Here is a 21,757-nt window from a genome sequence, read left to right as displayed (position 1 = left end):
GTCACCCTTCAAGCAAAAAAGTTCCAGATGTCCCAATTTGCTGCTTTTCTTTGTCTAATACGATATTCGTCTTTGGGCTTTGGGCTGTTAGTTGGACAAAACAAGCAGTTTGAATATGTTACCATGGGCTCTGGGAAATTGTAAATGGCATTTTACAACATTTTATATCCCAAACAGTTATAAAGGCAGTTTAGTTAAGAATGAAACCTTGCTATATGTAGCCCTAATACTTCTATTGTTGTGCTGTAGATCATGTTAGATAACAGCACACTTCACTGTGCTATACTAAAGGGAACCTATAATGCTTTTCTTTATTTTCAAAGTTTTAAATTATGAGGTAAACACATGTAAAAGTAGCCTCTGTGACCAAAGACCTTAGGCTTCAGACTGTTATACTCTTGTTTCCAACATTTTTTCTACTTTTGAGACAAGCTGACGTTGGCCCGTGACGGATTTCTTCATACAGTCATCTGCTCCAAGCACACTGCTACAAGCAGCTACATGCTAATGTCAGGTAAACATGTCAAACTTGGTTGCTAATGCTAATTTCTCACCGATTTTGGATCACATCCCAACTCTAACATGTCTGCCTGTGAAGAAGCTTTAAGAAGCTTTTATTGGGGATTTTTAACAGGAGAATGTGCCACTATACACAGTCAGTGCCCTGCTGCAAGTACACTGCTGCATGTAGCTACATGCTAACGTCAGGGAAACATGTAATCTTGGTGGCTGATTTTGTGAATTTCTTCCTGATTTTGGATCATATTCCCGCTGGAACAGATGTGGTTGTGTTTACAAGATATTATTGGTGATTTTTCACAATAGAAAGTGCCACTATTCTCTGTTACAGTCATTCCCCAGAGATGGTGAGATGTGGAAGACCCGGAAACACTGACCAATCAGAGCAGACCAGGCTTTTTCAGGAGGGGGTCTTAAAGAGACAGGAACTAAACAGAGCATCTCAGGTGAACACAGGTGATCCAGCACAGACAGTATGAGGACAATAAAGTGCTTTTTGAACATTATAGCATGTAAACTATCAGCAGAAACCCAAAATACAAGTATGGACATGAAAATGATGAAAATAGGTCTTCTTTAAGTGAAATTTGCTCTAAATTGTGATGAATAAAACTTCACCTTTGTGACACATTTCACATCTATCAGACTTGAAATCTAGTTTTCTTGATAAAGTCTCATACAATATTATTCTACGCACATGTCAATGGTTGTTTCCAGTAATGTCCCGACAGATTTTTTTCAAGTCACATCCAGGAGTATTGGATCTAATTCATGTCAGGCGTCACATTCTGAACACTTCATATTGTAAAAAGTCTTCAGGACTGTCTGTCTGTATGATCTGCCAACATACATCTTCCCATCTGCCTCCCTCACCATCTGTCTGGCCTCTCCTTTCACTTTTAGTTGATGTCATAGTTCCCCTCTGCAGCCATTTTACGATGGCCATTTTGCATCTGTCTGGCCGGCTACATCTGTCTGTCTGTCTCTCCATCTGCTTGCCATGTTACTGTCTGTTTTTGTGTCTACTCCTAAGCATTCGCTTTAATTTGAACTGGGAATTGGGAATGCAAAATGGCATGAGTGAAATTGAGCCGTACCTGTCTGCCTCCTCAGACCTGCCTCAGTGTTCTCCCAGAAGCCTTCATGTGACTCCCTAAAAGCCTGTCAGTTCAAATTTCAGCCATCCACCTGCCTGTCTGTTCCACAGTCCGCCTATCTTAGAACATTTCCAGAGAGACTTTATCAAAGTGCTAAACTGTGCCGAATGTCTCCCCAACATTACATCTGTTTAAAGCCCTCCACAGAAGAACCTGCGCTATTTTTCTGTAGTTTTATCTCTGAAATCTATAGGTTGTTTCCAATCATAGCTAACTCAGACAAAAATCCTCTCAGGTGGGTGTTTCTGGGTCAGAATCTGTGGAGAAACTTGGAAACTGATCAATATGTTGCTCATTGGGAATGAGCAGGTTTGAGAACCTCTGCACTAAGCAGCTTAAGATCGACTGTCTCTCCATCTGCCTGTCTATCTGTCCTCGTCCCCGGGGATCTGTACCTGTGAAAGCCGAGCGATGTTCCCACACTGCGTGGGCACGTCAACCCACACGGAATTATCTCACCGCTCGCATTTGCATAAACACACGCACACACACATGCAGAGATGCGCAGGTACATTAACCGAGCAGTGTCAATAGGTTGAGAGTGTCTGAGTCTGCCTGTCTGCTTGTCTGTCTTCTGTGTCATCGTCTCAGAAACTTGTTTTCCATTTTGTTCTTCATCGATCTCAATCTCATCCTCCTCCCTTCAGCGTTCTACTCGGTTCATACCATTTCCCTGGCAAGGAAATACACGCAGATATTACCAAAGCTAGCGCCTGCCGTTGTGAGGTGCATAAGTGCCAATTGGTTCTCTCAGTGAAGTGTGACCGAACAACAGTTCATATTAAAAGGGTGGCAGATACATATGGCAGATTAATGAATCGACAAATGGAATCTGATTAATATATAATTACTGATCTTTCTGCCTTTTGCTCCGCAGCACCATTCTTCTGTCTCTCTATATCTATGTTTGACTGTTGCTATCTGCACCCTCACGGTTAAAGTAAGTGATCTATTCACTTGTCACTCTTGCAGGCATATTAACACAACTCTTCTTTTTGTGCTGGTAGTTCCAACGGGAGCTATACAAACTGTATTTAAAGGAATCGTTTGAGATTTAGAAAAAAAACACTGCAGGAGTGCTGTGTTTACATGGCAACTTGCGCCAGACTCGAGAACTAGCACCACCACTAGCCATCAGCTAGTCTCGCACAACTTGCCATGTAAACGCAGCACGTCTGCAGGGCAGGCTAGCTGACCACAGTGAGAAATTATGCTATAAAAGTGGAGTAAATTACGTTTTTTCAAGTCAATTTTGCATGCCGCTGCTTCAGAGCACTTGGATTATGACGGACGAGCCGTTCTGACGTTTTTTAAATGCATTAGCAGAGTTTCATTACATTTTCAAAATGTGGGTTCCATGTAATTTAAGTGTAGCTGTTATTCCAGCTAGCTGTTATCCTCCGATCCCCCAAACGAAAAAAACTACACTGGACTTCTTGTCGGCATGAGGGTCAGTAAGTACTGCCTGTATTTTCATTCAAAAGTGGCCAGCGGGACTGTTGTAACTCACTGCTCCATCCAGCTCTTGCTGTATTTTCTGAGTAACATGCGAGAAAATGTTCCACCTTAAAAGTTGTGGTTGCTGCCGGCAGTAGCCTTTGAATGGCACAGTGAATTAAATAATTTTTTCTCAGTCTATAGTTATTTAAGTGCTACATAGTAAAGATGAAAAGGCTGCAAAACATCCTTTCATTCAACAGTTATAGTTTACTGATGTATGAAAAACTTGCCACAGTCTGCACAGTGGTTACATAAGCTTTAAAACCAGCCGCAACTCAGCCCTGAGGAGGGTTGACAGTTCTCTATTGACCAGTCAATGGACTGCAGTGTTTCTAGCTCTACCTTTTAGTACAGGATCAGTGTGCTCGGTACCCAAACAGAGGGCTGATGAAAATGGGGAAGGTATAGGGTGGTTCTGTTGGTACCATCCACAACTTTTCATAATGGAAATGAAAAAAATAACTGTTCTAAAGTGTACCGAACTGAACTGAGTCAAGATGCTACCGGTCCCAGACAAAAGAGTCTAGCACATAAAATGGCAAAGTGAAATGGTAGTTTTTCTTGACTTTGAACACATCAGATAATCACACCAAATTCCTCCAATTGTCATCATTATACCATACCCGTGACTGGCGCCTCAATGTCCAACATAGTGCGCTCCTGGCGCAGGATAGCGGCGCCCTCATCGATGATGCGCAGGGCCACGGCCTCCTCCAGTCGGCCCTCCTTGGTGAGGTGAGCTTTGAGCAGGTCCACCCGCGGCCGGCCTTCAGCGTCAAACACCTCCTTCATGGTAAGCCGGTGGGCCAGGGGGAAGGGGACCGCTGGAGAGGGAGGTTGGGAGAGATGGAAGAAGAGAGGAGGATGGAAGTGAGAAGAAGGTGAAGAGAGAGATGGAGACAGAGGAGAATCAATGATGCAGGAAGAAAGGGGATAAAATATGACAGATATTTGAAATTAGGAAGGTGGAAGAGAGTTTTAATGGGTGTATGGAGATATGGATGGAGGTGAGATAGATTATGGAGGGAGAGAGGTGAAGCAAAAGAAAAGAGAAGAACGTTTATTATAATGCACAACATCATTTATTGATATTTCCTGTATTCTTCAACAAGCTTGCCCACAAACATCAGAGGCCCTCAATCCTCACCATTATCCTGATCACACCTCTGCTGCGGTTGACTGTATGTGTGTGTGTGTGTGTGTGTGTGTGTGTGTGTGTGTGTGTGTTTGTTATGGAGGCCTAAGCGGGTTGTATTGAAGCAGGGGCTGCCAGAGTTATCAGGGCTGCCTGCCTCTGTTCTGCAGTAATGCCTCTCTGCCTCTCTGCCTCTGTTCTGCAGTAATGTCTTTCTTACATAATGAAGGCCCCCAGGGCGCTGCTGGAGAGGGGGGTTGACTGACGACGGGGGTGATACAGCAGGAGCGCACAGCTGCACGTGAGGAGACACATACACACATACGAAAGACACACTCAACAAAACGCACACACACACACACACACACACACGAGTGGTCTTAACAAACAGGCACAAACTCAGTCACAAGAAACAAAAGGCAGAGGCGCACGGGCGCATGCGTACATCATGTATGGCACAATGACGTTAACACGCATGATCGCATATGTGTGTGTGAGCTTACAGTGCTACACACTCACATACAAGCTCATAAAAGGTATTGTTATGCAGGATCCACAGAGCCTGCTGGAGCCCCACCAGTGCTAACACAGATAATGGCCTAGATCACAAACTAAAAACTAGGCCTGGCTCTCTCTCTCTCTAACACACACACACACACACACACACACACACACACACACACACACACACTTTCACTCTCTGTCACTTTGTCTCTGTTTTGCACTCTCTCCTCTTGCCCCTTCTCTCTTTTTTTTTCAATTTTTCACTCCTCTTACTCTCTCGCTGCCTCCCTCTCTTCCTGTCGCTGTAACAGGCCACAGTCACTTCAGTGAGCTTTCACACTGATGCCCATCATTATGTTTTAATGTGATACTCACATTTTATTTTATTTTTTTTACAGTAAAAGCAGCCACACTGCACGGTTTTATGTAATCACCACTGAAACATCAGCAACATTTGGCCAGTTTTGCTAAATGAACCATCACGTTGGACAAATCAGTTACAATCAACCTAAATCAACACTTTATGTGTAATTATGAGGATTTTACTCATAATTTCAATTATGTCTGTTGATGAAAATTGCTCCTGACAAACCACACAGTCGTAGTTGCTCTTGTTTTGAGCTATTTTCGGACTAAAGTACCATCTAGCCATTTGGATCTCACATGGAAAAAAGGGAGGATTTGTGTTGGATCACACTAAATATGCCCCGGAGGACACACCAGAACATCCCAGGACACCTTAACAAAAATTCATCTCAGGCAGTGGTGTCCCAAAGGGGGGAGGCTTGCTGGATCTCCCCTCCGCCAAAGTAATTGGAGTCAATTTTATTGAGACTTTAACATGCTAATTTCTTATGCTAGTGGTATCTTGTGGCCCCTTGATGGATTTTAAACAGCCCTTGGCTTGTCTTTCAAAATATACTACATATATGTAGCCCACCACACAATACTGATTAATCAATCAAGATCATGTTTCATTTTTTTTCTGTTCACCTTACAATGGCAGGACTATCATACAGTTTGTAGATATGCACCAAGTAGGAACTACGCAGGTGCATGCACATCATATGTGTTTTCTTGATGGTTAACAAGCAAGCAGACAGATACCTAACAGCAGACATTTCCTGCTAGCTAGCAGACATGGCCACAGCAAAGTAGCATAAAGGCAACAGAGAGGGTCACCACTTTCAGGAGCAGTAGACAGTTGAAAACCTTCCACTGAAAGATGAAAATGTTGCATTGGTCTAATGTTTATGTGATTTTAATTTTTTTTTTAATAACCCATTTGATGCGAGAAGCAGCTGGCCCTCAAGGTATTTTTGCATATCTACTCTGGCACCTGTTCAAAAAAAGTTCGGACACCCCTGACCTAAAGCATCCATTTGTTCCAACTAAGTCGGCATCGCTTTTTGGGAAGGGGGCATTCTAAGAGTTAGGCTAAATTCTGGCAAGGAAACAACTGTCCCTTGAACTCTTTCCTCAATATATCCGAATAAAAACGGGTTCACTGTAGGGTTGAGGGTTGGAGATTATCGTTTCTGTCCACCTGCCATTGTGGCTGGTGGATTCCAAAATCTCTGGGATTTTGGCTGGTGGATGGTGCTAATTTCCAACCCTGGTATTATGGGTACCTACAAGTGTCCCCTATACTTGAAAATCAATGTACCACCTCAAATTAAAGCTGCATATTTGTCTCTTAGAGAAAAAGGCCTATTTGCCTATTTGAACAACAATAAATCGCCTAACATGTACAGAAAGATACATATCATGTTAAAACAGGATTGTTGTGAAACTCAAAATGTTAACTGTACCAGTATTAGTGTATGCAAATCAGATCATAATTATAGATGTTAAGTAAGTAATAAAAGGTATGTCAACATGTAATTCCTTAACTTACCATATTGACATAGTTTTCAACTAGCCTGTATATTTCAACAGCACAACAACAGCTTTTGGTTTCTGGCCAACCCTATGAGAAATTTCTGTGGGCAGAAATATAATACCAGGGTACCTTAAAGTATTTAATGGCACCTTAGGGCTGTATAGGTTCGCCCGCAACACACCCCGAGACACTTTTATGCACATTAAGACTAAACACAACACACAAGCGCACCCTGAGACATCCCAGACACCATGAGCTGCCACGCTCAAGGGTCTGTTTCCCATCGATTGAGAGCGGCGGATCTACATGTGAAAACCACTTTTTGCCTTTCAGGTTAGGACTGATTGATATTTTAAAAGGTTTGTGCACTGCAGGCTGTCAGCCAACACAAGACAGAAAAAGAATTACTCATGACTTCATATTTATTTTTAAAAGGAAACAACAGGGCTCAGTCAGTATGTGGTTAATCCTCCTCCTCCATTGTACTGTAATGTAATGTACTCTCTTGTATTACTGCACGGCACCATACAGCGCTGTACTGTGCTACAAACTGTAATACTGCCGGTGCAAGTCACAAAAAGCTGCATGCATAGTAGAGAAAAAAGCTACAGTATTCTTTTGAAGCTTGCACACATACATGAACTCAATGTGTGTATGTATATTTCTGGTTTGAGGTAAAACTGAGGCTCCTGGTGTGTGTGTGTGTGTGTGTGTGTGTGTGTGTGTGTGTGTGTGTGAGAAACAGAGGGAGACTCAGAGAGAGAGAGAGGGGGAGAAGTATGAGGGAAGGAGTGTGAAGCTCGTAAATTGTGTGAGCAGTGTGAAAGTAGGGCAGGTATGAGAGAGTGGAGAGCAGCAGAGACACAGAGCTTGGGGAAGTAACTATACTTGGGAAAACTATACTTGGCAGTTAGGGAATGGAGAGAGGAGAGAGTCAAATCAAGAAGGTCTTTTTGCACCTGACGACTGACTATTTGATGAGCACACAATTCAAGGGGCACGCTACTGGATTTTGAGAGGTTCAAGCACACATGGAAAGGTTGAGGACTGGAAGCTGTCTGGGGTTTAGAGCTGTAAATTATGAAGAAACCACGTCTGAATTCAATATTGCAATTCTGATGTGAATGTGTGGAACGTGACAGTACAGCTTCTTCTTCCTCAAAGTTTTTGTTTTTTTTTGGCAAAAATAAGGATTTTTAAGTAACAGAACACTTTCTGCATTATGCATCAGAGTGGGTAGGCCCAGAGCATAACATTAACGCAGAAGAAATGCATTTAAATTTAATACCGCTGCCACATTTATAATCCACAGTAAATACATTTAGTAGTACACATTAACCTGTTTGTGGATCACCTGACAGGCCAGGTTCATGTAGCCTACTATTTGTATGTATCTTATAAATGCTTGGACCAAATTAGATTTAGGCTTTTACCCAATAGTGCTAGCATGCTGACACACTGACAGTGACAATGCTAACATGCTGATGTTTAGCAGGAATAATGTTTCCCATGTCATTCTGTTTATATGCACTGTTTGTACGTATACTTAGGAAAAGTAATGTACCACAATTTGTTTATAACCCTGTACATTTTCACGACCCAGTAGTTGGTGTATAACCCATGTAATTGCGAAGGCTGCGATCACGTGACCAATGCACTGACAAGAGAAAATTAGGAAGTAATATGGAGAGTGAAAGTCTTCGTATTAGGCAGGTTGGGTGGTTGATGGGTCAAACAAACACAGGACTTTCCCCCAGCGACCAGTGTTTGTGTCTCATGTGAAACCAAGTGAGTTATTCTAAAGTACGACGCCCAGCCATGTTTCTTTTCCTAAACCTAACCTATGTTACTTTACTTTCTTGAACCTCACCTATGTCACTTTATGTTGAGTATGTAACATCATTTGTAGGGTGCTAAGACTGGAAAAATCGGCCAGACTTGCTGCTATTGTGGCTAAAAATTTATGCTTACAAAGAGACAAACACTGCACTGATCTCATATGAAAAAGGGGAATCTTTCTGGTTTCCTTCTTAAACCTTTGTATTCTGCTTTTTACTCGTTAAAACCCTTTGATAATAATCCATTTTCAAAAAGGCTTCGCTGATAAGTACATTTTAAGTCTCACATGGGAAAGTAGGAAATACATTTTTGGAATTTTTAGGCAAACAAAGCTTGAGTCCCTAAAAACCGGGTAGCAAAACAAAAAGGTTTTACACCCTGTGGGACTTGGGGTGGAGTTGAATTCACATTCAGTCCAGTCAAATGGAAATATGTCTGTAGGGCTTTCATTTTCATTATCAATATTTTTATCACAAAGGATGTCTGGTTAAATCACAGTGACTAAATTGAACATGATGTGCTCGGCTCACATACACAAAGTACCATGGCATTATGACCTTATAGAGGGACTTTCCACGTCATTTATAGGAAAGAGAAAACTGTTTTGGTTCCTTAAATGGATGTGTCATTTTGAGATGACAACAAGAACAGACTCTGAACAAATTTTGTTCTTGAGCTGTGCAGTACAAATTGCACTCACTGATGATTCAAAACACTGAGTAGCTTCAAGTGGTTTATTGTAACGAGTCTACTGACAGTCAGCGTGTGAGACCAGTGATCTATCACAAGTCTGGGTAGTTTCTTGCTGCATGAGCGATGACGCAGGCATATGCAGCGATAAAACATGCAGCGGGGCTTTACGGTTGTCTTTGCAACTATTGTTGAGAAAGCCACCTCATACAACAAGCCTAGAAAACTTTCAGATCAGTTTGCATCAATTACTGTACAGTGAATATAGTCTCCGATACTATTATGTTACGATTTACCCTGGCCTAGTATGGAGTTGTGGAATTTGCATTTGGTGAAGTTTGCAATGCTCTCAAAGTTCACATGGCACATCCATGCTGTGGGCATCATCCTGAAAGAAGTCTTTCCATGATGACCTTTAACCTAGTAGTCTCTGCAGTGCTCAGGGCATAAACATAAGGTCTGCACTTACAAACTCTAACATACAGTATTACTTTGTTTCCACCACTAAGATATCTTTCATAGGAAGTTAAAGCCGCCCCGGCAGGAGGAATTTCCCTCTGTAGTTAACAAAGCAGTATGTTAACATGTCATAGAATAGCTCCTAACATTCAGTCAACACACATAAGAGAGGTTGACCCTTAAAAACATACTGTACTTACAGTGAATAATGGGACAACTAATCCTGCTGGCTTAACGCACACACTCAAGCTAGCACTAACACGCTAGCACTGTATTAACAAATTCAGCTACCTGAAACTCAAGCAGAACTTTCTAGTTTGAAACATATCATAGTACCATCCTGTTTGTAAGACAGCAAAGTTATTTTAGCATTATAATTATAATCTAGTCTTTGTTTGAGGATGAATTTGAGTACTTTAGCCTCTGACGTTAGCTACATTCAAATAAAACAAACTGTTGGAGCTTTATTGGGTAACTTCCTACTTCACCTGCAAAATTACCACTTGTATATCAATTATGCACCATATGTTGAATTTGTAAGACAAACTCTGTTCTTCTTGCATGCATCCAGTGAATGGAGAATCCAAAAAAGACAAAGCATTTTTCATGAATTGGGGGCCAAATTTAACAACAAAACTATTTCAAAACATCCATTTGCAAACTCTCGCACAACCCATGCAGTATAATCAAGTCTCATTTATCCAGTCATATGCTCAGTACATCCTAAACACATGAATTTTTAATAAAACTTTACTATTTGAAACACTTTTGCATACAAGTAGAGCCTGAGCACACACATGCTCGCTACTTGTCTGTGTATGAGACTGTTTGTACTTTTTAAATTTAGGTTTTAGCAAAAATGCATATAATTGAGAAGTACTGAGCATGTGACTGAATAAAGTAAACTTGGAATATACTGGTGGATGGATGGATGTTTTGAAAAAGTTTTACTGTTGTTAAACATGGCCCCTGCTTACTTCAGTTCATGAAGCATGTTTGACTTTTTTGGATTCTTCATTCACTGTGGAGGCATACGAGATAAAGTTTTCTTCACAAAATCAAGGTAGTAACTGACATAAAATAGTCATTTTGTGGGTGAAGTATTCCTTTAGCGGCCCACAAGCTAAATTACTCACATGGCCTAACTGCAGACCCACCTGTCAGGAGGGTCAGAAGGCAAAAATCATGGTAGCTATGCTTGCAATACCCACCATGAAAACATTTCATCAGCTGATGGTGAGACATAAACGATGCTGATGTTATTATTGATATTTATAGGAAGTAGGGAAGTGTTACCAGTAATATAAGTAGTGCAAAGTGTGACTGGGACAAACACCGCATTTTGCAGCAACTGGAAACAAAGGACAAGGGCTAAAAAACAGCAAGGCCTAGCTAGTAGCTAATAGCTAATAGGCAACATAAGGTTAAACTAATTATTCCAACGTTTTCTTGTGAATTCACTCATTCATTCTGAGCAGTGTGAAAACCAAATGGTTCAGGAGATCTTGTCAAATGACAATATTAACCAGTTGCACACAATGTATAAAATTGTTGATTAATGTGTGTGTTCTTATACAGTAGATCACTGGTCTTCAACAGGGGCTCTACAACCCCAAGGAGGTCCTCAGGGCTACTGTGGGGGCCACCAAATCAATGTTTGGTAATGTTTTGAAAGTTTTTCTTGTTTATAAATTTAAAATATGTCTGAAATACACATTATCATGAGCCCCAAATGACAAATCAGCTTATTCATAAAAAACCCCCAACGCATTTAATATACAGTAGACAACATTACCCATGAATCCTCTTGCAATCATGTGAGCTAGCTAACCTAGGCTAAATGCCTTCCACATGTATGTTTAACAGCAAAACATGATGCATAAACACATATATGAACCTGTCAATAATTATTTTAATAGTTTAGTATTGTATGCACTAGAAAATGGTATGTTTATACATAGCACTTGAGGCCCTCTGACACATTAATGTAGGTCCAGTATAATATGTAACTCAGTTTTATGAACTGTATGTATTAGGTGTCCCTGCTCTGTCTTTCTTTCAGCTAAGGGGTCTTTGGCCTGAAAAATGCTGAAGACCCCTGCAGTCGATAAATACATGAAATAAATGGGTGAAAAGTGATAAAATAGTGTGAGTTCAAATCATTTCTCCAAAACAGATATCAGCAGTGTAAAGAAGACCATAAACGCCACACTTCTTGAGTAAAGTGATGGTGTATAGCGTTTCTCTTAAATGCTGCTCTAAGGCATTTTTAACACTTTGCGAGGTGTTTCAACCTTGTGAGGGAACTTTACACTCTGACAGTACCGTCTGTGCTGTCCCTCGTCTGAGTACAGATGATGTACATAATGAACTCCACTTTCTGAAGTACAGGCAAGTAAAGTGAAAACAGAACTATCCTTTTCACTGAAGCAACCAATCACACGATGGATGCCATGCATATGAGGTGAGCTGGACCAAGGGGTGTAAGATGAGCGAAGAGGTGAAAGCATTTTTAGCTTCTTCCTAATGTACTGTTTTTGTCCTCTGGCCCACTCTCCAAAGCTGAACTCCCTGGTGTGGAATTTATTAAGCGCCAAAGGTGCCAGCTCAGCCAAAAATCTCCACATCACAGCGCAGTGAGGGAGAGCCTGAGAGAAAATCTATGACATAGCTTTCAACCAAATCTCCTAAATTTGTTTGGGCTGGCCTAATAGCCTAACTGGAGCAGAATCTGATCAGAATCATCTTGTTATTGTGTGCATCCTCCCTAATGGCTAAAGTTAATTATGGGGATATTTCATCAGTTTTAACACAGGAACACCATTCACAATGATGCAGGATGGAGGAAGTGACAGCAAGCGGGAACAGACAGATTGCAGAAATGACTGTAGAAGTCACCCGTGATCCATCTGTCCTCATTTGTCCTCCAAATGTTGCAAAATATGACTAAATAGGTATAAAACAACACAAATGTGTGCTCTACAATTGACTGGCTGTCAGATCAATACATACAGTAGTTACTACAGACTCACAAACAAAATAAATACATACAGTAGTTACTACAGACTCACAAACAAAATAAATCACATATATGTGCTACATGCACGCTATGAGTAAATTCATTACAGGGCAATACTGTGCTTGAGCAGACTGTATCTGTCTGGTGGTTATCCAGCTGCATCGACCACAACTAATGGATGTGTGTGTTTGTATGTTAGATGTGTTGCCCTCTACAGGACCTCATCCAAAGTGATCACACATACATCTCATCGAGATCAGTTCATCCCGCTGCCTGTCTCTGCATGAATAAATGAAGGAGGGAGAAACTGAAGGATGAAGGAATGAGTGCAGGGAATGAGAAGAGAGGGATAGAGAGGGGAAGCAAAAGATGGGGTGTATGAGAGAGGAGAGATATGACTGTTCACATGCATATTGTGTGTGTGTGTGTGTGTGTGTGCGTGTGTGTGTGTGTGTGTGTGTGTGTGTGTGTGTGTGAGTCTGTGTTTATCTACCATCTTTGACCCAGATCAGCTAACATAGATCCATGGGTCTTTGAAGGTGGTGGGGGGGGGGGGACTAAAGATGCGTTTGAAGTGGTTCAATTAATGCACACTACACACATGAAGGACCATCTGTGTACACACGCACACACACACACGAACAGAAACAACGGCCCATCCCCTAACAGCCTGTCCTCATTAGACAATCCCTTTCTCTCTCTCCCTCTCTCTCTCTGGAGTACCTTCTCTATAAATAGCCCTTGCCCTGCCACCCTCCCCACAGGGCACACAGAGACCTGTCAAGGTGGGACCCCTGGCTCACAAGGATAACACCAAAATCCAACACACACACACATATACATACACACAGCTCACCCAGAACTCTGAGGGAACTATGAGGGAATGGGACAGCATGTTACACTAAAAGGAAATATGCCCAGTGTGCCCCGAGCCTCGCCAGAGGTGATGTGTGTGTGTGCGTTTGTGAGTGTGTGAGTGTGTGTGTGTGTGTGCCTACATGCAAGTGTGCATATTGGATATGGCTCCACTCAGCTTTGGTGAATACTCTTCACACATTCATTGATACGTTAAAAAAGGTCACAATTCACAAACAATAAATATCACCTTAGCGCTTTGAATCTAGATCTCTTGATGGGGACTACTTTCTCTGTGTGAGGCAGTGGGGCTGGGCCTTTGGTTTCAACAAGGAAATCCAATTATGCTAGCTTGCTATTTGTGGATTGCACGTGAGGACACATTTGAAAAGATGAAACTCTGTCTTCACTGTAGTATCAGGCCGTTTAGTGCATTGGCGCACTTACCAGTACATGATAAGACATATGGCTTGTAGCTCTGTTCTGCATTATGCTAGCACACACACAGTATGCTAAGTAATCATGTGTGAGACAATATCCTAAAAGTGACAAATCTGAGGCTGGATGGTGTGTTCGTTTTAGAGATATACTATGCAGGCTTTTCCTTAAAAAACAATGTATAGACCTGTACAGAAGTAATTCCTCTCAGTCATCACTTATGACCCACTAGAAGTGTGCCAAGAGTGAATCTGGGGCTGGCTTTTACATTCACTTTCGTTGACGAGCGTGTTAACGAACACTGACTTGACAATCCTGTATAGTATACCGTTAAACTCTTCTGAATTATTGCAGGGGTGATAACAAATCAGCAAAGATAGTTAGTGTGTCTTGTCTTTAACAGAAAAAGATGTAATGAACACAACCAACTTTAGATGACTAAAATTATCATTTTCATACCTTAGATACTGGTAAACACATGCAGTTAGGCCTTGCTTATATGCTGGTTGCTATACTCAAAACTAAGCAATAATTTAAATGTTACTTACTACTATTCTATAAGCTACACCAGTGAAATTAGATGCAACAAGTTCTAGTTCCAGAAATGTGCTGATACAACTCTATTGTCATTTTTGCAATTGTGTATGTCTTTAACACGCTATACAGTTTGAATTTTCACAGCAGGAAAAGCACAGGTAACTAGTAACATTTATGGTGTACAAATTCCATTTAGGCAAACCAGTGGGCCATGTCAATGAGCCAGCATGCACATTACCAGGGCCCTAACACTGGAACGACTAAATGGAACACAGCCATGATCAATGTCATTAGTCACACCTGTGTTTGACACTTCAAGATATCCACCGTGAGAAAGGGTTATTAGATTTCAATATATTGAAAGATATTTTGAATCTTTTGTCCACCTACATTCACCCTTGGAGAACTCTCTAATGAACCAAATGTATCTATATTTCAATTGTTTTTTTCCATCTTCTGATTGGCTGCTGCATCCAGTGAACATTGTGGCTGTTTTTACTGGTTAAGCATTTAATCTATAGTTTAGAAAATTACAAAACATGCGCATCAGTAGCTACCCAAACCCAAAGTGATGTCACAAAATTGCTTGTCTCAGGTATTTAATTTACACAGAGTGAGCTGTAACCATGAAATGCTTGGTACTTTTATTTGATCAAGCTTGTCATGGCTGGTAGCTCCAGTCCTAGATAACTGTGTCAACAGACCTTTTCCACAGCAAGTAAGCTCTGAGCTCTGTAAGTGTCCCAGTAAGCCATGATAGTGAGCTAGCATGCACAACACCAGGACCCTGAGAGGAGCTGATACATAGAATGCAGCGATCACATTGATGTAACTCAAGGGATAGTTGAGATTCTTTCAGGTGGGGTTTTATGAGGTGCTTATCCATTGTCAGTGTATGACCTACAGTAGATGGCGTTCAGCACGCCCCCAGTTTGGAGAAGCAGTGTGGAGTACTGCCACAGAAGTTAAGCAAACAAAAAAATCAGTATCAGTCTAAGTGTTCACTTGACCCCTTTCCGATGGGGACCTGAAGCTGTTATCTGTGCTCTCTTAAAAGCCACCAGACTCCATTGAGAAAAACTTTTACTTCACAGAACACAGGGGCTGCTGGTCTATCACTGCCTCGATTGGTAATGTGTTTGTGTTATTGTGTTACTTTGGTGAAGCCAAACTAACCCTTTAATGCACCAAAGTCACTCAGTAACACAAACCAACAGATGGAGGCACCAGTAGACGAGCAGCTCCAGTGTTCTGCAAGGTAAAGTAACTGTTTTTCTCAATGGCATGGATATGTTTTGCTGCTGCCCCCCGTCCACAGCTGTATATTGCTTAGCTTCCGCAATGGTGCTCCTGTGGCCTCTCCAAACTGTAGGTGAACTTACCACCATCTACTATAGGTAATACACTGAACTCTCCATTTAAATACACCTGTGCTTCTGCCATAAAAAGTCTATATAGCAGATGCTGTACAATGGAAGTGATGCATTACATATTATCCATGATGCACATTATGTTTGTGTTCATGTTTCAGAATGAAGCATTAGCTGAGAAGTATCACGTTGCTATCGCATATTCCAGATTTTACACTGTGTGACTGATACACAGCACAACCTTACTCACAAAACTCCACCATATGTTTTCTGATTCCGATATTGTTGCGGCTAAAGGGGTGACCACGGGCAGAGTGTTGTACATTTCATTGATCTTCAGCACTGTCATTCATTCATTTTTTGTCAGTCAAGCTTTTCAGCACTAGGCGTGCGCTTCAGCAGGTCTATTTGTACCCTGCTTCGACCCTGACCTCAGGATTCTAGGAAATCGACAGGGAGATTAAGCCCTGTCGAGCTACTGTACCAGCCTCCATGTTTGCATTGTATGCATGTTTGCACATTTGCTGGTATCACTGATGCGACAGTCTATTAGCAGATAACACTGTGTGCAAATTTTGCATGACCAAGATTCCTTGCTGTTGACTTATGGACATTGGTTTGCCCTTTGTCACCAGTGAATGGTGGTACAAGAGACTAATAGCATGATGTCTTTTCTCTGTGTTACTAATGATAAATTAGGATCCTTGTGGCCCTATTGTAGTATGAGGAGTAAAAGAACTTACACTGTGTTTCTACAAAATGCTGGCTGCCTTACTATGTACAATCTTAAAAAAGCATCATTTGGTGGAGACTACTTTAAAGTTATTAAACTACACTTTAAGGCAAGCGTCACATTCTCACATTGTGGCTCTGAAACCTGCTGGTTTTTCTCACACACACACACACACGGGTTTGCATGGTAAGTGAATCAAAAAGGGTGTGAGAAGTCCATTGGTTAAGTCAGAGGATGCTGTCCTGCCACTCAGCGGTGTGAAACACTACTTCTTTTTTCCTTCTCCCTCCTCTCTTCCTCTCCCTCTGTTTCTTACTCCATCCCTCCGTGCCTCTATCTCTCTCTCTCTCTCTCTCTCGCTCCAGCTACTTCACCTCCTCCATGGCCTTGTCACATTCTCTCCTTCCCTCTCTCCCTCACCTCGCCCCCACACTCTCTGCCTCTCTGTCCGTTCCTCTCGGTATGCTTTGTCCTTTGGCTCCATGGCTGTGCACTTCTCTCTGCTGAATATCACTAAAATCCATAACGTGGGGAACTACCAGGCACAGTCCATCCGCCAGAGGTGACGTCTCTGTGACTGATGCCCCCATCTCTCTCTGGCTCCATACATACTAAATCATTCCCACCTGACTGACGAATTGCTTTGTTGTTTTGCTGAATGTTTGTTACAGGAGGTGCATTTATATATATGTGTGTGTGTATGTGTGTGTGTGTGTGATGGATGATGCATGAGGATATAGGCTGTTTAGTTTGCTCCAGTGTTGAGGCAGCTGAGCGCCAACTGCATTTCAACACACATGCGAACAGAAATGAAGATCTAAAACACACACATGTGAAGGGGAGCTACTGATACGGGGGGTGGAGGCAGATAACTAATGGATGGATTGGGGGGGGCGGTGTTAATTTGCAGTCCAGCGCATCCAGATGTCATAGCACCGCCCCTGCACAACTGCATCCATGTAGTTACACATACAGGCACAAGCCATACTGTAGGCATATGCTATGCACATGCAGTCCTCAAGTCCTACGTGCAAAAACTGCAAGAGCCCCCACGCCCCCAGCCCACCCCACCCCCTAGCGAGCACGACGCACGCACGGAATACCGGGGCATGCCCGAGCGACGCATCCAACTGTCAGCTCCGCTTCTTCCGGCAGAGAGACCTTGAGAGTTTATTAAGGGGAGCCAGTGGGAGAGACAGCCAGCCAGGCATCGTCGCATGTGACAGGCTGCGTGCGTGGAAGCGCCGCTGCCATGCCAGCCTTGTTGTGACCCGATAAGCACGACAATCTGTGCAAGCTCCGCGGATCATAACCCGAGAGGAGCCCCCTCCTCGCCTCCCCTATATAGCCGCCTACGCGTAAAGGAAGAAACAGACACTCTCATAAACACATTAAATATTCCATAACCCAGTGATGCAATAACACCATTAGGGCGGTATGCATAATCATCGTCGGGCAGTGGGCTCGAATACGCAGCGCAGCATCCCTAAACCCAAATTTGTCTCTCATTTGACACTCAGGGAAACAAGAGGGGGAAGCCAGGGAGACCTTTACACGGAGACGCAGAGGAGCGATACGCACGGGAGAAGCACAATCACCCGCTGACATTCAGGCCTTACTGAGAAAACGTCGACTTGAAACGACTCGTAAATCCATCATGTGCACTCGTGGTTTTTAAACGTCACACCAGCGAACATCAGGCTGATTTCACCTAACAGGCCTGGGTAATGAAAACCAAACTCCCTGGTCCGACGGTGCGCACTCGGCCTGGCAAAGTTGCCATCCCTACCTGCCATTTAAACCACTCGTTTACCTGACTTTGGCTCACATTTGGCTACAAATCAAACTAGACCGCTAATGTAGGCCACCCTCTAGGTGGTCGCCACCTCCTTCTACACCGGGGCGCTACTACGACGTGCAGCTACAGACATTACAATTAACACAAAGACACAAAGCTAAAAAAAAATCATTGAGTCTCCGAGTGACAAGTCCCCCATAGCATCTTACCCTCCCTCTCTCTCCCTCTTCTTACATCGTTGCTTACATGCAACATCATCCCGTGACACCATCCACAGCCACAGCACAACCCCAACACCAAAGATCGCAGGTTACGCGTAACATTTATTTACCTTTATGTCTGCCTTTCGCTGTCATCGTCACACTGCTTGATGTTTCATTGGAACAAGATGCTCATCTCCCTCTCTCCCTCCCTGCTTTTTTCCTCTCTCTATCACTCTCGGTTGTGTCTCTGTAGGGTATTATTCAGTAACACGAAACCACCGCTAGGAGTGGAGCGCGTAAATGGAGCTCATGCAGCACAGGGTGTCGCACAATAGCTTTGGCTATACATAGAGGAAGAGACATCCCCCCGTTAGAAAATGGGGTAATGCCTCGGTGAGGGGGTGAATTCTAATAGAATAACGAGGGAAGACCCTGATTATGGCGTATCATACTGGATACCCCCTTCCCCTCCATCACCCCCTCCCTCCCTTGAAAGGTTCAGAGGCACATGCATGGTGACTCGCCAGCCAAATAGGCTTCCTTTATTATGGTGCTATGAGAATAAAAAAGGGATGGACTCAAAACAAAATAAAAAAAACGTGCGAATAAGAGACAGTGGTGCAACGACAGGGATGCAAACTTAAAAAGAAATGATGAGTTAGAATTATTGGCACAGATGTAGCTCTCACTGGCCGTGCAGGATTTGGCATGCCTACATTTGATCACCCGGTCGGCGGGACTTGCGTTGCTGTCGGACATCCTGGAGTCGGGACGGGAACGGAGCCGAGGGGGAGTGGGGGGGCTCTCTCTTCTGTCAAGGGCCGAGACTGTGGAGTCGGGTCCTCCGGCAGGCGTCGAGAATATGCGCGGTTGCTGGGTGCTTTTCTTGCTGCAGTAGTGGCATCACTCGGTGGAGTCTCCGTGCTCTCTCGGACGGGGGAAGCCTGCTGCTGCGCCTGCGGTGACTTTGGGGGAGGATAGGCGGATACCTAGCTGCTGTTNGGGGGGGGGGGACTCTGGAGGTTAGAGGGCGAAGAGACGCCTTGGAGAGAGAAGAGACGCGCAGGGCTCTACCTCTCCAGGACGCCTCTGCAAGCGGTGCCGTGCAGCTGGCAACACCCCGGAATGGCGAAAGAAGGAACTCCCACGCAGATTCACGCACACGCGGGGACGCACACACACTTCGTACACACACTTACGCACACTCAGACTCATACTGCCATCCTGTGGAGGCATTGATTACAGGGCTTTCCCCCTTAACAACAACTCTGTGGAGTGTTTTGTGCGTGGGTGCGTGCACGTGTGTAACTGTACAGTAGGCTATTTGACAGGAGGTCACGTGAGCCTCAGGACAGTGTTTTTTTTATAAGATAGGAAGTGGAATAAAACAAAGGCTAAACGGTGATGGAGGAAATGAATGTCTTCTAGGTCACATGTGATGTAATGGGCACAAACGTATAATACTATTATCACATAATTAAATAGAAATATGAATGTATTGTGTTTCCAAGACACACAAATTGTTAATATCCATCATGCACACTGTGAGGCTGTAATGCTGTGTACACCAGACAATAAAACTGTTGGTTGGAGATGTGTTGAGGCAAAAATGTGAAGTCTGTCCAGAAGATGGCCCCAAAGGACTGTTACCTCTGAGGGGCTCTGTACAGTGGCCACTTAGTACATCTCAGACTCAGCTTTACACTCTCAGACTTGAATCAACTGACATTACGCCATACTACAGAGCACATTATATCCTCCATGTCTGCACATAGCTGTAAGATTTGTCCCCTGCCTCTGTCTGTTTCAGAGTACATTCAGCTATGATGTCACCTATAGGCTCAGCTGCACTCTGAGCCCTGCCTGAAGGATTGCTGATGGCAGGAGTATCAAAAACAATACTATGGACACTGTATAGATGCATCCATAAACTGCATGGTTCTCAATTCAGATCCAGCTGTTGCATTTATTGTCTGAAATAACTGCCCCATTCCCCAAAAAGAAACTATGGCAGACACCATTGTGCACCACTGCACCCATGGATGACTTGTCCTAACAGTTAAATGCATTCAATACAGGGTGCAATATTTTAATTAATCATCTTATGTATGCAGATGATTTGGTAATCTCCAGCTTGTATAGTGCTGGTCTACAACATCTGTTGAAGATTTGCTCAAACTACGGTGCTGATTTTGACTTCAAATATAATGCCAATAAGAGCAATGTAATAATTGTTGGAAGTAAAGAAGACAGAAATTTAGTATTTCCTGAATTCTTCTCCACAGTGTTGCAAGTTGTATGTGCAAGCTAATATGCTTGCTTGCAAATTCAACATGTGTTCAGTTAATGTGAAGATAGCTCTTTTAAGAGCACTGAGATGAATAAAAACCAACATGTATAGCCTACTGCACCAGTATTCACTGGTACTGTCCAATTATTTTACTGTAAAAACAAGGACCCAGGCCATGAGAATAATATGAAAAATACAAAATGTGCACATAAAAAAAATCTACACAAGCAGAGGAATCTTTAATGCTAACATTATGCTAATTTTAGCATTCTGTATTGGCATTAAACTTTGAGTATATTAGAGGCTGACAGGAGTTTGGTTTATAGAATAATAAGTATCTAAACACAAGACAAGTGTTTGATCACCAAGACAGAATAGTTAACATTAGCTTTTATTTTTAATTAGCCTAATTTGTGTTTTTAATTTAGATTCATTTCAGTTTCTTTATTGTTTTAGTTTAGTTTGTATTTGTTTCAGTATTAGTTTTTTGTTTTTAATTTTAATATGGAGGTTATGTCAGGGGAAAGATTTAAGAAGTTTAGAATATGTACAGTATTAAATAAAAAAAAAAACACTTTGTGAAGGCAGCTGACATCCAAGTCTCAATAACCATATGCCCTAATTACTATTCATTCTCATGCAACTGTTTTAATCCAACATTGTACCAAATACTGTTCTTGTTGTCCTGCGTTCATTTTTGCAATTTAATGTAAGCAGATGTTACTTCATCTTTGACAAATAAAACAAGGCTACACACCAAGATTACTACTGGCCTGTTTTACAGCAGGACAAGCACAGGTGTAATTATTAACATAAACTAAGGACATAT

The 21,757-nt window shown here is 42.5% G+C and overlaps 1 protein-coding gene across 4 annotated transcripts in view; it reads right to left on the bottom strand.

Annotated features, from left to right (window-relative positions):
- LOC126389300 (protein phosphatase 3 catalytic subunit alpha-like) overlaps positions 1-21,757 on the bottom strand; it is a 49,043-nt gene that overhangs the window by 25,233 nt on the left and 2,053 nt on the right. The window contains exons 1-2 of one of the 4 annotated variants that reach the window (XM_050042903.1): positions 19,355-19,598; positions 3,800-4,000 (exon numbers count right to left, since the gene is read on the bottom strand). In XM_050042903.1, the coding sequence (XP_049898860.1) occupies positions 3,800-4,000; positions 19,355-19,397 (244 nt within the window). In that variant the 5' untranslated portion in view covers positions 19,398-19,598. Of the gene's footprint in view, positions 1-3,799; positions 4,001-18,766; positions 18,914-19,354; positions 19,599-21,757 lie in introns of those variants that run through there. The other 3 variants (XM_050042901.1, XM_050042902.1, XM_050042904.1) reach the window with 3 other exon arrangements.

The sequence above is a fragment of the Epinephelus moara genome, chromosome 4 (assembly GCF_006386435.1).
Source record: "Epinephelus moara isolate mb chromosome 4, YSFRI_EMoa_1.0, whole genome shotgun sequence".
NCBI classification, from domain to species: Eukaryota; Metazoa; Chordata; class Actinopteri; order Perciformes; family Serranidae; genus Epinephelus; species Epinephelus moara.
Note: the sequence above shows the minus strand (reverse complement) of the source record. Positions and strands in the feature narration are given on the sequence as shown.